At 40.0% G+C, this 16,339-nt stretch overlaps 1 protein-coding gene across 2 annotated transcripts in view; it reads left to right on the plus strand.

Annotated features, from left to right (window-relative positions):
* PLOD2 (procollagen-lysine,2-oxoglutarate 5-dioxygenase 2) overlaps positions 1–16,339 on the plus strand; it is a 234,771-nt gene that overhangs the window by 193,773 nt on the left and 24,659 nt on the right. For both annotated transcript variants that reach the window (XM_079765499.1, XM_079765498.1), the window contains exons 11-12: positions 603–707; positions 13,149–13,274. In XM_079765499.1, the coding sequence (XP_079621625.1) occupies positions 603–707; positions 13,149–13,274 (231 nt within the window). The remainder of the gene's footprint in view (positions 1–602; positions 708–13,148; positions 13,275–16,339) is intronic.

The following is a 16,339-nucleotide window of genomic DNA, read 5'->3' on the forward strand; positions in this document are numbered from 1 at the left end:
AGAAGCAGAGGAGTAACAATCTTAGAAAAAATGAAATAAACTGAAATCAAATGAAATCAACTTCCCAAAGTTTTAATACCTAAAGAGTCATTGACTTGTATCTCCAGGATTCAGTAAAAGCTGAGCTGGTGGATATACAATATTTTGCAGTGTGTGTGTGTGTGTGTGTGTGTGTGTGTATTTGTGTGCATGTGCAAAAACGTTTTTTTTACAATATTGTTAATAAATACATTGGGGTAAATTATTGTAAATTATTGGGGTAAAATATTGTTAATAAATACATTGGGGTAAATTATTTTTGCCTTTCACAGAGGATTTAATTATAAATTATAAATTGCCATTCTGACTGGTTGATTTATGTCCTAAAATATTTACTGGTTGAAAACATATTTTACCTGCCTAAAATTTTTAATGTTGATCTATCTGTGAACATCTATGTTGATAAATTGACCTTTTTGAAGTTGAAGACAATATTTATCCTTTTGAATATTATCTTTGAAAACTATGTTAGAGAAACTTTATTTTACATATAAGCTTTATATTAACATTTTTCAACAGCAAATACATTTTTTTTCTAATTCTTATTTCTTTTTCTATGTCAGGGATTTTTGCCGTCAGGATGACAGCTGTGATTATTACTTCAGTGTGGATGCAGATGTTGTTTTGACAAATCCAAGGACTTTAAAAATTTTGATTGAACAAAACAGGTATCATATAAAATTTAATCACAGTTTATTTGGAAAATGATCATTTTCTTCATCAGTGTGGACACACTGTAATGACATCTGTGGAATGAACAAATAGGAAGGAGCAAATTGAGGGAACTCACACTAAGTTATTTTCTACACCTTATAAACTTTCAATTCTAATTAACTAGTTTGCCTATAAGGAAATCAAATAGAAAATAACCTGATAACAAATACAACTTTTTATTGTTAGTTACAATCACAAATGTGATGTTTGTCTATTATATTTGTCCTATTTATCTATGTAAAGATGAATGAAATTATGATATATCGGATGCCTATAAAATTTGGAATTTTAAATTTTTCTGTCGATATTTTAAAAGTAGAATTTCATAAAACTTTTGACCTAAAAACTTATTGCACACAGAGTTGTAGTTCTTAGAATTTGAAATGTCAGAGGTACAAATTACTTTATAGCCTGATCTGTGGTTTTATTTAGTACTGAACCACATCACTAGTCTATACCTATTTTCATTTAACTGAATTGAAATGGAGAAAAGACATCATCTGTAACAGCTTATAATGATGATATTAAACCTTCCCTTATTAATACTACTGCTACCACTACTAGTAGTATTAATACTTGTACTAATAGTCCACCTTTTTTATTTGTTATTGTTAATCCTCACCCGAGGATAATTTTTCCCTTGATTTTTAGAGAGAGTGAAAGGAAGTGGGGGGAGAGAGAAAGAAAGAGAGAAAGAAACATTGATGTGAGAGAGACACATCGATTGGTTGCCTCCCACACTCGGCCTGACCAGGGCTGGGGATTGAATCTGCAACCCAGGTATGTGCCCTTGACCCTTCAGTGTGTGGGCCAATGCTCTAACTACTTAAAACACCAGCTAGGGCCTACCTTTAATGAGTGCTTATTAAGTGCCAGGTATGTTTACATATTAACACAATTATTTCTCATAACAGGTAGAATGGTTAGCAGTCGAATGTTAGTTACTGTTTTTATTTTTCCAAGTAAAATATATTAAAAATCTATTATGCTCTACTAACCCACTCTATCCTATATAATAAAAGCAAAATATGCAAATCAACTGAACGGCAGAATTACCTCGGCGGGGGGGTGGGGCTGGCAAGCAGGAGGCCAGCGGGCAGAGGGAGGGGACAGCGATGGGGGGGTGGCGATGACCAGCGGTAGTGTGATGGGGGCTGGCGCCATCCCCTGATCATCCACCAGGTTGCCTCCCTCAGAGGGAGGCCACCAGCGACCATGGCAGGGCAATTTGGGTCACGGCCGGCCACTCGCCATCCCCAGATAGGCCCACCGGGGTCGCTCCTGCAGAGGGAGGCCAAGGTGGCGGTGGTGCAATGGGGGATGGGGCCGGCCGCTTGCTGCCCATGCCATCCCCTGAGCAGCCCGTCAGTCACCTCCCGCAGAGGAGCGGGCCTACGCCATTAGTTGGACTTCCCCTGAGGGCTCCCAGACTGTGAGAGGGCACAGGATGGGCTGAGGGCCCCCCTCCCCGAGTGCACCAATTTTCGTGCACCAGGCCTCTAGTGTATACATAATCTGTCAACTTAAAAATCTAAGACTTCTGAGCTTTAACCTGTATATACATAGTCCAAGTATATAGCTATTAATAGACACATATCTATCTACGATAATTATAAATTTCAGGTAGTTTTCACAATATATATAAAGTTTTAATCATCATGCAAGGAAAAGCATATGGAAAAGAGTTGTAACGTATAATTCTTTTTTTTCAGTTTTATTTTATTTCAAGAAAAACGATTTTAAATATAGTAATGTTACATGCCATAAACGTTAATATTTCAAGTAAAACAATGTTAATATAATAATGTTACATGCAATAAACATTAATAACCCAAGAAAAAAATGATGTTAAATATGATATTATAAGCAATAAACACCAATTATTCAAGAAAAATGATCTTACAAATAATAATATTACATGCAATAAACATTAATATTTTGAGAATAAAAGGATTTAAAGTATAATAATATTACCAAAACTGTACTAACAGTGTATCACAAAAGTTGTAGGAAATACTAAAAATCTGCAAATAACAGGATTACTTCTATTATATTCTAGAATATTATTTCCCCTCTGGCTCTATTTTTGTTCATCATTTTATATTGTTCATTATATTCCACAAATGAGTGAGGTCATATGATATTTATATTTTTCTGACTGGCTTATTTCTCTTTGCATGATGCACTCCAGTTCCATCCATGCTGTTGCAAATGGTAAGAATTCCTTCTTTTTTACTACAGCGTAGTATTGCAATGAGTAGATGTACCCCAGTTTTCAACTGCTGATGGGCACTTAGGCTGTTTCCAAATCTTAGCTATTGTAAATTGTGCTGCTATGAACATAGGGGTGCATATATCCTTTCTGATTGGTGTTTCTGATTTCTTGGGATATTTTCCTAGAAGTGCGATTCCTGGGTCAAATGGAAGTTCCATTTTTAATTTTTTGAGGAAACTCCATATTGTTTCCCACAGTGGTTGCAGCAGTCTCCATTCTCACCAGCAGTGCACAAGGGTCCCTTTTTGTCCATATCTTCACCAGCACTTGTCGTTTGTTAATTTGTTGATGATAGCCATTCTGACAGGTGTGAGATGGTACCTCATTATTGTTTTGATTTTCATCTCTTGGATGATTTGTGACTTTGAGCATGTTTTCCTATATCTTTTGGCCTTCTTTACATCCTCTTTCGAAAAGTGTCTGTTTAGATACTTTTCCCATTTTTTGGATTGGATTGTTTATCTTCCTTTTGTTAAGTAGTATGAGTTCCCTGTAAATTTTACAGATTAAACTCTTATCAAAGATACCATTGGCAAATATGTTCTCCCTCGCAGTGGGCTTTCTTATTGTTTAGTTGATGGATTCTTTTGTTGTGCAGAAGCTTTTTGTTTTGATGTAGTCCCATTTGTTTATTTTCACTTTCGTTTCCATAGTCCTAGGAGCTGTATCGGTAAAGATATTGCTATGGCATATATCTGCTATTGTGCTGCCTATGGATTCTGCTAAGATTTTTATGGTTTCCCATCTTACACTGAAGTCCTTTATCCATTTTGAGTTTATTTTTGTACATGGTGTAAGTTGATCTAGTTTCATTTTTTTTGCATGTATCTGTCCAATTTTCCCAACACCATTTATTAAAAAGATTTATCTTGACTCCATTGCATGCTCTTGCCTCCTTTGTCAAATATTAATTTAACATAATGGCTTGGGTCCATCTCTGGGTTCTCTCTTTGGTTCCATTGGTCTATATGTCTGTTCTTGTGCCAGTACCAGGCAGTTTTGAGAACAGTGATTTGTAATACAGCTTGATATCTGGTATTTTGATCCTTCCAATTTTGTTCTTCTTTCTCCAGATTGCTGCAGCTATTTGGGGTCTTTTGTTATTCCAAATGAATTTTTGGAGAGTTTGTTCTAGGTTTGTGAAATGTTCTGTTGGTAGCTTAATGGGAATTACATTAAATCTATAGATGGCTTTGGGTAGTATGGAAATTTTAATTATGTTGATTCTACCAATCCATGAACACGGTATATTCTTCCATTTGTTTATGTCTTCCTCTATCTCTTTTCAATGTCCTGTAGTTTTCTGAGTATAGGTCTTTTACCTCCTTAGTTAACTTTATTCCTAAGTATCTTAATTTTCTTGTTCAATGGTAAATGGAATTGTTTTTACAGTTTCTCTTTCTGTGAGTTCATTATTGGTGTATAAAAAAGCCACAGATTTCTGGGTGTTAATTTTGTACCCTGCTACATTGCCGAATTCATTTATTAACTCTAGTAGTTTTTTGATGGAGTCTTTGGGGTTTTTTTATGTACAATATCATATCATCTGGGAATATTGACAATTTTACTTCTTTTCCAATTTGGATCTTTTATTTTTTTCTTCTTGTCTGATCGCTTATGGCTAGCACTTCCAGTACTATGTCCAACAGGAGTGGTGAAAGTGGGCATCCCTGTCTTGTTCCTGTTCTTAGGGGAAATGGTTTTAGTTTTCACCCATTGAGTATGATGTTGGCTGTAGGTTTGTCATATATGGCCTTTATCATGTTGAGATCTGCTCTTTCTATTACAGCTTCCCTGAGAGTTTTTATCAAAAATGGGTGTTGGATTTTGTCTAATGCTTTTTCTGCATGTATTGATAGGATCATGTGATTTTTTCTTTGAATTTGTTTATGTGAAGTATCATGTTTATTGATTTGCGAATATTGTACCAGATTTGCATCCCTGGAATAAATCCCACTTTATCATGGTGTATGATCTTTTTAATATATTGTTGGATACAATTTGCTAATATTTTGTTGAGAATTTTAGCATATATGTTCATCAGGGATATTGGCCTGTAATTCTCTTTCTTCGTAGTGTCTTTGTCTGGTTTTGGAATTAGGATAATGCTGGCCTCATAAAACGAGTTTGGAAGTATTCCTTCCTCTTGAATTTTCTGAAATAGTTTTAAGAGGATAGGTGTTAGTTCTTCTTTGAGTGTTTGGAAAAACTTCCCTGTGACGCCGTCCAGACTTGGGCTTTTGTTTGGTGGGAGTGTTTTCAGTACTGTTACTATTTCATCAGTTGTTATTGGCCTATTCAGGTTTTTTTATTCTTCCTGATTCAGTTTTGGGAGATCGTATTTTTCTAGGAATGTGTCTATTTGATCCACATTGTCTAGCTTGTGGCATATATTTGTTCATAATATTTTCTTACAATCCTCTGTATTTCTGTGGTGCCCATGATTACTTCTCCACTTTCGTTTTTTACTTTACTTATTTGTGTCCTCTCTCTTTGTTTCTTGATGAGTCTGGCTAATAGTTTATCAATTTTGTTTATCCTTTCAAACAACCAGCTCTTGGTTTCATTTATTTTTTTCTTGTTTTTTAGTCTCTATGTTATTTATTTTCGCTCTAATCTTTATTATTTCCTTCCTTCTACTTACTCTGGGCTTTTCTTATTGTTCTCTTTCTAGTTCTTTAAGTTGTAAGGTTAAATAGTTTATTGCTGATTTTTCTTGTTTTTTTTTAGGTATGCCTGTAGTGCTATGAAGTTCGCTCTGAGGACTGCTTTTGCTGTGTCCCAGAGATTTTGGGTTATTGTTTATTCATTTTCATTTGTTTCCAGGAAGTTTTTTATTTCTTTCTTGATCTCGTTGGTATCCCATTCGTTATTTAATAACATGTTATTTAGCCTCCATGTATTTGAATGTTTTCAGGTGTTTTTACTGTAGTTGATTTCTAATTTCATTCCACTGTGATCTGAGATTGCTTGATATAATTTCAATCTTCTTGAATTTTTAGAGCCTTTTTTTGTATCCTAATATATGATCTATCTTTGTGAATGATCCACGTGCACTTGAGAAGAATGTATATTCTGCTAAGTTGGGGTGAAATCCTATCTAATAAAAGAGTAATATGGAAATTAACCATCACTCCACTTACACCCACAAGCCACGCCCACCAGCCAATCAGGAGCAAGTATGCAAATTAACCCAAATAAGATGGCTATGGCCATGGAGCGAGCAGGAAGCTTGGGTTTCCCCGGTAATGGAGGAAGCCAAGCTTTCCGCACACCCTGGTTGGCCCAGGCCTCCACTCAAGTCTACAAAGTTTCAATTGTAGAAGATAAATAAATCCCAGATACCAGGGCCTCCACTTGGGTCGCCGGGGGGGCATGGCCGGCCTGCAAACCACCACAGGACCCTCGCCCAGGCCGCCCCATTCCCCAAGGGATCCCCCACCCTGATCCAGGACACCCTTCAGGGCAAACCACCCCTGCACCAGGCCTCTATCCTATCTAATAAAAGAGTAATATGCAAATTGACCATCACTCCAACACACAAGATGGCTGTTCCCATTTGGTCAAAGATGGCTGCCCTCATGTGGACACAAGATGGCCACCACAAGATGGCCAGCAGGAAAGGGCAGTTGGGAGGGACCAGGCCTGCAAGGGAGGGCAGTTGTGGGCAATCAGGCCAGTAGGGAAGGGCAGTTGGGAGGGACCAGGCCTGCAAGGGAGGGCAGTTGGGGGCGATCAAGCCTTCAGGGGAGGGCAGTTAGGGGTGACCAGGCTGGCAGAGGAGGGAAGTTGGGGGTGACTGAGCCTGCAGGGAAGGGCAGTTGCGCGGGACCCAGGCCTGCAGGGGAGAGCAGTTTGGGGGGACCAGGCTTGCAGGGGAGGGAAGTTAGGGGTGACCAGGCCTGCAGGGGAGGGCAGTTAGGGGCAAACAGGCTGGCAGGGGAGCAGTTAGGCATCAATCAGGCTGGCAGGGTAGTGGTTAGGGGTGATCAGGCTGGCAGACAGAAGCGGTTAGGGGCAATCAGGAAGGCAGTCAAGCTAGCAGTTGGGAGCCAGCAGTCCTGGATTGTGAGAGGGATGTACGACTGCCGGTTTAGGCCCGATCCCAGTAGGGCCTAAACCGGCAGTCGGACATCCCTCAAGGTATCCCAGAGTAGAGAGGGTGCAGGCTGGGCTGATGGACACACACTCCTGTGCACAAATTTTGTGCACCGGGCCTCTCGTGTTCTATAAATATCTATTAAATCCATCTGATCCAGGGTGTGCTTTAGAGTTTCTGTTTCCTTGTTAAGTTTTTGTCTGGAAGGTCTGTCCAGGGAAGTCAGAGGGGTGTTAAAGTCCCCTCCTATGACTGCATTTTTGTCAGTTTCTTCATTAATGTCCTCTAGACGTTTTTTATATATTTAGGAGCACCTATATTGGGTGCATACATGTTTACCAGGGTTATATCCTCTTGTTGGATCAATCCCTTTAGTACTTAGTGACTTCTATTGTCTCTTGTGATGGCCTTCATTTTAAAGTCTATTTTTTCGGATATGGGTATTGCCACTCCAGCTTTTTTTTCTTTTCCATTTCAATGGAAAAATTTTTTTCCATCCCTTCACTTTCATCCTGTGTGTCTTTTATTTTGAGGTGGGTCTCTTGTAGACAGCATTTAGTTGGGTCATGTTTTTGTATCCATTCAGCTACTCTACACCTTTTGTTTGGAGCATTTAATCCATTTACATTTAGGGTTATTATTGAGAGGTACTTATTTAAAGCCATTTTAATTCTATATAGATAGTTTTCTCTCTGTGTTTCTTCTCAGCAATCCCTTTAGCATTTCTTGTAATGCTGGTTTGGTGGTGATGAACTCCTTTAGTGTTTTGTTTTGTTTTTAATCTGGGAAGCTCTTTATTTGAAATTCTATTTTGAATGATGGCCTTGCTGGATATAGTAATCTTCATCTCAGATCCTTGCTTTTCATTGCCTTGAGTACTTCATGCCATTCCCTTCTGACCTGTAGAGTTTCTGATGAGAAATCAGGTGTCATCTTATGGGAACTCCTTTGTAGGTAACAGTTTTCTTTTCTCTTGCTGCCTTTAAGATTCTCTCTTTGTCTTTAACTTTTTGCATTTTAATTATGATGTGTCTGGGCATGGGTATGTTTGGGTTCTTCTTGTTTGGGGTTCTCTGTGCCTCCTGAACTTGTGTGACCTTTTCCTTTACCTGGTTAGGGAATTTTTGTACCATTATTTCTTCAAACACCTTCTCTATGCCTTTCCCCCTTTCTGCCTCTTCTGGCACAGCTGCTATTCTAATATTGTTAGGTTTCACATTGTGCCACAGCTCCCTTAAGCTGTCCTACTGTTCTTTAATTGTTTTTTTTTTTTTATCTTTGGTTGTATAATTGAGTGATATTTACAACTGTCTTCTAATTCAGTGATCTGATCCTCAGCTTCCCCTAATCTGCTGTGTATTCCTTCCAATGTGTTCCTTATTTGTGTTATATCATTCTTTATCTCACACTGTTCTTTTTTCATAGATACTATATCTTTTTTCATGCTGTTGAGCATTTTTACTATCATTACTATGAACTCTGTTTCAGATAAATTTCTTATCTCTGCTTCACTTATCTCTTCTTCTGGAGAATTCTCTAGTTCTTTCATTTGGGGATTTTTTTGTTTCCTCATTTTGGTTGTCTGTTTGGGTTTGTGACTATGTTTTAGGTAGATCCTCTACACCTCTCAATCTCCAGTGCAGAATAGTGTTAAAGGCTGGATCAGGCAAAGACTCAAAGCCTCCAGAGACCACCTCTGTCTATAGACTACTAGGATTCTGACTTGAATTGCCTCCAGGCAATCATCCTCAGGTGTAGTGAGAGTTTTTCAACAGGGTGGGGCAGTAGCTTCTGCCTGGAGGCTGATTGTTACTTTTAATTTCTTAAGTTGTCTCAGGGCAAGGGGTTTTCCTACAGGGTGTGTCAAATGTCTTCCCTCCAGGCAAGGCAGATGTCTACATGGGAAAGATGTCCTCTGATGTGGAGGGAATGACAGCCCAGGAAACTTGGGGTGTCTGCCTTCTGAGTTCTGTCCCCCAAATTCCAAGTTCTGGGTTCTGCTGTCACAGCTCCAGGCCACCTCACCCCCCTTTGCCATAGCACAAGGTGGGTGGCTCCACAGGGAATTTTTGTGCGTTGGCCCTTCAAGAGGGTTCCAGAACTTGCAGGTGCCACTCCCTGGCAGACAGCACCCCACTGGTTTTCACAGCTAGATGTTATCTGAGTAACTTCCTCAGTTTGGTGCTCTCTGCTGGGGAGCCCAGCTTCGAGATTGGATCCCAGAGTTCCCAGTGGCACCCCTCCCTGCCACAGCTGAGATACCTCTCCAGGACTTCAGTTGCTGTCTGTGGGTGCCCAGCCAGCCCTTTCGTGCCTCCACTCCTCCTACCAGTTTCTATGTGGTCTCCATACCTTTGGTCGTTGGGTATAAGGATTCTTTCCTGTGAGGTTTCCGTTGATTATTCAGGAAGCCTTTCTGTATTTCAGTTGTTATTCCAGCTTCTTCCTAGGAGCATGTCCATGCAGTATCAACTACTCTGCTGCCATTTTAATCTCTCCTGTTTAATTCTTAAAACCCGGTGGAATTCAGTAACATTTTCTTGAAATTGCCATGTTAATTTCTTCTTAATTTGATTTAAATTTAATACTGTAAAATATACACTAGGGGCCCAGTGAACGAATTTGTGCACCTTGAAAGGAACTGTGGGTCGCGAGGCTGTGGTGGGCACAGGGGCGGTCTCGGCCCATCCTCTGTGCCCCTGCCTGGACCCTCCCCCCACAGCCCTCAACCCCCCCTGTTTGCCGCTCCCATGCACTGACAGCACTGGCCCCGCTCACACCCGCTGACAGCATGGACCGATTGGAGCACCATCAGTGGGTGCAAGCGGCGGCTGCTGCCCTGATAGCACCTCAGGAGCAGGGGGAGGTGAAGACCTCAGGGGCGATTGGAGCTGGCAGTAGCCACCCACACCCGCTGATGGCGCCAAGTAATCGGGAATGGTGCTGGGCGCTGGCAGCGGGTGTGAGCGGTGGCTCCAGCTGTGTGCAAGTGTGTCTGGTGCCAGCAGTGGGTGTGAGTGGCAGCTCCAGTACTGGCATCAGGTGCGAGCGGGGCCATTGCTGGCAGCGGGTGCAAGAGGTGGCTGCCAGCCCCGTCGCCCCTCAGGAGCAGGGGGAGGTGGAGAAGCCCTGAGGGGCGATGAAGGCTGGCAGCCACCGCTCGCACTCACTGATGGTGCCAAGTGATTGGGGCCGGCGCTGGGCGCCGGCAGCGGATGCGAGCAGCGACTCCAGTGCCAGCAAGTGGATGCGAGTGCGGCCGGCGCCGGCAGCAGGTACAAGCACCAGGTGGGACCCCGGCGCACGGTAGCAAAGAATTTTCAGTAGCCACTAGAGGCTTGTCCTGATGACAGCAACTGGACCCCCACTCACCTGCTCCGCCATCCTGCTGTATCTGATGCCTGCCATGTTCCACAGCTCTGCTGCCTGCTGCCGATGCATGCCATGTTCTGGGCGCACCCCCTGGTGGTCAGTGCATGTCATAGCAACTGGTAGTTTGGTTGTTCCACCGTTCGGTCTATTTGCATATTAGCCTTATATTATATAGGATATGCTTTTAATAATATTTAATGTTTTTATTATATGACACTTGGTAGGTATTTATTAATTCTTATAGTAAATTGTTAATGAATTCATATACATATTTAACATATATCCTTCTTAATATTAATCTAATGCTTTAAACCTTGTCAATTATAAAATTTTCTTCATAAGTAAAGAGTCAATAAAACTTTGGTTATTTCTCCAGTTTCATAAATTTCTGTTAATTTTCTAAGGATTAGGTTAACATGATATGCACCTGCATCCAAGCATGTAGTTTCCATAAAGCATTGACATAGACCAAGACTCTTGCAAGATTTAGTAGACCTGACTGAAGGCTAGAGGGTCAGGGGATGGGTCACATCTTAAGGCATGTGGCTTTCCAGCATCTCATCAGTTCTCTTGTTCCTCTCCTCTTCTTATCTCTGCTTTTGACTGCAGTGCTCCAAATTTTACTCCTTTAGTTATTTAGTCTCCCAGCTGTTATTCTTTTTTTTTTTAAATCCTCACCTGAGGATATGTGATTTGAGAGAGAGAGAGAGAGAGAGAGAGAGAGAGAGAGAGAGAGAGAAAACAATGAGAGAGAGAAATATTGATTGGTTGCCTCCTGTAACCAAGTGAGTTCAAACTTGAAACCTGGGTATGTACACTGACCAGGAATTGAACCTGTAACCCTTCAATGCATGGGACAATGACCCAATCAACTGGACCACACTGGCCAGGGCCCCAGCTTCTATTCTTGTATTCCCATGCTCAAAACCATTGAGGCACACTTCAGATAGATTTTGATTTTCAACATTTCTTTTCCCATCCATCTTTGGGAGGCAGCTGAGATTTTAATTACAAGATTTTTTTTCTATTAAATATTTGTTCTTCTCAGTTATTAACATTGAATTATCATTCTTAAACATAATATATAGTTTCTAATTTATCCATGTATTTTAAACAAATCAAAGTATAAGTGTTTCTTGTTAATATTTCATTATTAATAGGAATCAGGAAAAATAAACCAAAATTATTAATTGCATATTATGTATTTTACTAGAGGCCCAGTGCATGATTGAATCATGCACGTGTAGGGTCCCCTACACGCTTTCGCTTTTCACGGTGGAGCTGGGTGCCTGTCCGCCGAGCCAGAGGCTTCTGAAAGGCCTGGTGCCGGAGCAGACAGGTACCCAGCTCCCACGCTTTTGATGGTCTGAGGCCACTGAGGGGGGCTACCCTGCTGTTGAGAGGCGCAGGGGGCGGATCTGGCCGTTGAGAGGCGCAGGGGGCGGGAGTCCCGCCCCCTGCCCCTCTCAACAGCAGGGTAGCCTCCCTCAGTGGCAGCGGATCTGTGCCTCTCAATGGCCGGATAGGCCACCCCGAGTCCCGCCCCCCAGCCTCCCGCCGCCCAATCGTGGGCGTAGCGGAGTGATGGTAATTTACATGTTACTCTATTATTAGATAGGATAGACTAAGTTTTATTTTTTTATGGTAAGAGAAAGGTAACGCCTGGTCTTCACAACATTGGCGTGTTGTGAGAATAGTTGTTTTTTTTTTGTGGAGAACAGTTGGTGCATAAGCTTTCTCTTGGAGAAGTTTTGTGAGCTTTTCTTAAAAATTGTGAGGTACCACTGCAGGGCACAATACATTAGAAGTAATTTTAGAAGAATGTCAGATTTTGTGAGCTTATTTGGAAAATGTTGACACGTTGTAAATTAGATTCCCCTAAGAAGATATGTGACATGTTTTGGATTTGTAACATGCTTTTCTCAAAGGGACTATTTCCTGGTAGGTGGTTAGAGTGCTATGGCAGTTATCTACTCTTTCATTTTCTAGAATAGTTAAAGGGCCAGAAAAATGTTTCCTGTTGCCAGGGTTAGCACAACCCATTTTAAAAGCTGTAAAAATTATAAACATACTTTATTTTTTATTTTATTTTATTTTTTAAGGTATTACAAATAGTAGCACATATGTCTCTTTTTTTTTCCCCCCTATTGACCTCCCCCCGGACTCCCCTACCCCTCAGCACTTGCCCTCAGGACTTAACTTTAGGAAAACTGACCTATGTACAAGATTTTAGCCCATCATCATTCATTTCTTGTTCAACAGATATTTATTGGACACCTTAATGCACCGTGGACTATTATGAAATATTTGATTTTATATATTATAGTTTCTGAAATACTTAAGTAATTAAGATAGTCTCACCTTTTTGGACATAAGAAAGGGACTTTTAAAAAGTCCTTTATATACTTTTATTCACATTTTGAGTTACTTTTGTTACTCTTTTTAAGAAATATCACTAAAAATCAGCAGTGTACTCATTTAAGAAAAAGTGTCGGGAAGCAATTTCTCTATTTTACTTTTAGTTTTATGGACTAACTACATGTTTGTTAAATGAACTTGAATGTTTCTGTGTCATGCTAAGTTCAGAACTATAATTCTGTGGTGATTAAAACAAATAGTTACCTGGATTTTTTTTTTCTTTTTCTTTAGAAAGATAATTGCTCCTCTTGTAACTCGCCATGGAAAGCTGTGGTCCAACTTCTGGGGAGCCCTGAGTCCTGATGGCTATTTTGCTCGATATGAAGATTATGTGGATATTGTTCAAGGGAATAGAGTGTAAGTTAGTTAATTTAATCTTTTAATGTAAAATACCATGAGGTAGAGATGGGACTTGTTAATATTACCTGAATTTTTTTTTTTTTTACTATTCATCTTTTTTTTTTTTTTTATGTTTAATGGAAATTTGGGAACCTGGGAATGACTTGGATCCTGACATATTAGTGTAAACAAGTATTTTACAAAAAATGTTTTTAAAATTCTAAATCTTAAAAGGAACAAACTCATAGTTGTGGGAAATTCTAATAAACAATATATGGTTACCATGGATAGCAATCTTATGATTGATTATTAGAAGAGTAATATTCTTCAGTTAAAATATTAGAAAGCAAATTTAGTTTAACTAATTTATTTTGTGACCAGGATGAAGGCTGTTTTGATAGCTTTTAAAATTTATAAATGAACAAATAAAAACAAGACTCAGAATCATTTCCTATTGCAGGTATTTTCTGTATTAAATATTCTACTTTAAAAATCAATTTCTTCACTAATATCTGAATTCAATTTCTAGAATTTGAAAAGAATATACTTGTTACAAAGTGTGTGTATGATTGATATTTTTTTCCTGAGACAATAGTTATTTAAAATAGATATTTTTAAAACTAACAGTCACAATTGAAATAGGTTTTTTTGCTAAGGTAATATTGCAGGAGACTGTCATTCTTTTTCATACGGATGATGGACCAAAGTGGCTGAGACATACATACTTTGCCTAGTTTCTCAAATATGTCAGCCCAATTGAAAAGGAAAACATTTTTTCATAACTAAAATATGTGCCCTTAAATTTAGGAAGAAAATCATATACATACTACTTATTCAACAGTTGAACGTTAAAAAGATGTTGTGTTTGTGAAAATAGTAATAGTAAATTTGAGTGATATAAATATGATGAAGGCTTTTGTTAGCTGCAATTAAGAAGCAGATAGCTGAGAAAATGCTAAGATTATATTCTGTTATTTCAAAGTACTTATTGTCTCTAGGATTATTTGTATAGACCATATGCCTGATAGTGCCTGTGGGTATAGTAGAAATAAGAGTTCACAGAAGTAGAATAGAAAATTCATGTTTTATTTAAGTTGCTGTATAAACGTGATTTTCTCTCTAACCTCCTGTCATTGTCTAAAATGTGAGAATAAGAAGGTAGAGCCCTGACTGAGCAGTGGTTAAAGCATTGGCCCGCGGACCAAAGGGTCATGGGTTCAATTCCCGGTCAAGGGCACATACCTGGGTTGCAGGTTCATTTCCCTGCCCTAGTCAGGGCTTGTTCAGGAGGCAACCAATCAGTATCTCTCTTACATTGATGTTTCTCTCTCTCTCTCTCTCTCCTCCCCCCCTCTCTTTCCCTCCCTCCCTTCCACTTTCTCTAAAAAAAGAAAAATCAATGGGAAAATATCCTCAAGTGAGGATTAACAAAAAACAAACAAAAAAGGTAGAGATTTTTAATCTAGTTAATACACGTGTACATTCCTTCATGTACAAAAACTGCATGAAGGAATGACATGACAAATTTGTGTGTGTTTTCTTTTTCTTTATTTTTTATGACCATTTATCTTAAGGCTCATCTAGTAAGAAAAAAATGATATCATATTTTTTTAATATGTAATTTTTTTGGTCAAGATCTTCCCTTTCTGTTCTCTAAAAGCAACAGGCACATATATCCCTTCAGGCGAATCCTTTCTTATACTGTTCTTATGAAGGAGTCATATTGAGAGTGAGGAGATGGGTCTGTGGGAAGAATGAAGGACAAAATAATGTACATCCCATTTTCTTCTGATTATATTTCTTCATATCTTTCCTTTTTAACAAAATTTGAGGTGGCTTAATGAATTTCAAGAGGATATATTTTAGGAGGATTTTAGGCTATATTGAGTAGTGTGCTGGTAAATGTTTAACAGCTGGTTCTTGGGGTTGGAGGATGTCCTGGTTTATAGTGTTTGCCAATTTCTAAGGTGTAAATACTTCTACCATGGCTGATTTCAAGCTTCTAGTGTGAAGTCACTGAGCATAAACTTAGTGAAGTTACAAGTCATCACTGGGGAGCCAGTGTAAACTAGCTCTGGAAAACCAGTTGTATGGCATTATTTTTTTCTATCAAACTGCTGAATCTTAAATGCAAACACCTTCTGTACAACAGAATATTATACTCTAACTGTAACAACTGAGGGGTGACAGTCAAAATGCCAAACATATATCAACCTTAAAATAAAGTTTCTCTAGGGAGGGTAGTGATTTACCTCATAGCAATGTAGTTTATACCAAACTAGAGGCCCAGTGCACGAAATTCATGCATGGGGGATGTGTCCTAAGCCCAGCCTGCACCCTCTCCAATCTGGGACCCCTTGGGGGATGTCTGATTGCCAATCCCCGTGGGATCGGGCCTAAACTGGCAGTCAGACATCCCTCTCACAATCCGGGACCGCTGGCTCCTAACCGCTCGCCTGCCTGCCTGCCTGCCTGCCTGATTGCCCCTAACCACTTCTGCCTGCCAGCCTGATCGCCTCCTAACCACTCCCCTGCCAGCCTGATGACACCTAACTGCTCCCCTGCTGGCCTGATTGCTTCCCAATGCCCTCCCCTGCTGCGACTCACCTCCTCTGCCTGGACCCGCCTCCTCCACGAGAGGTGGTGGAGACGCCGGGACTGGCCTCCTCCGTGCGGCGCAGAGCCACAGGACCCCCACGCCTCACCGTGCAGAGTGGCCACCGGGCCCTGCCTCCGCTGTGCAGGTGGCCATCTTGTGGCAGCCATCTTGTAAGAATGTCTGCGAGGGCATCACGTGAGGGTGTAACGCCACCCAGGCTTTTATTATATAGGATAATCTCATATATAGGATGTCCCAAAAATGTAAACACAATTTGCATAATTAAAAAGGCAGAGTTTGTACTTCAATTGCATTTTCAAACTTCCAGTAGCATTTTAGGATGCATTTCCTTTGTTTAAAACTTAGTCTGGATGAAAAGAAAGAAACATCAATTCAACTATCAGCTGTTAAAGTGTGTGTACATGTTTTGGGGACATGCTGTATAAATATCATGTATGGATATGTGTGTGTGTGTGTGTGTGTG

This window comes from Cnephaeus nilssonii, assembly GCF_951640355.1.
Source record: "Cnephaeus nilssonii genome assembly, chromosome: 3".
Taxonomy (NCBI): Eukaryota; Metazoa; Chordata; class Mammalia; order Chiroptera; family Vespertilionidae; genus Cnephaeus; species Cnephaeus nilssonii.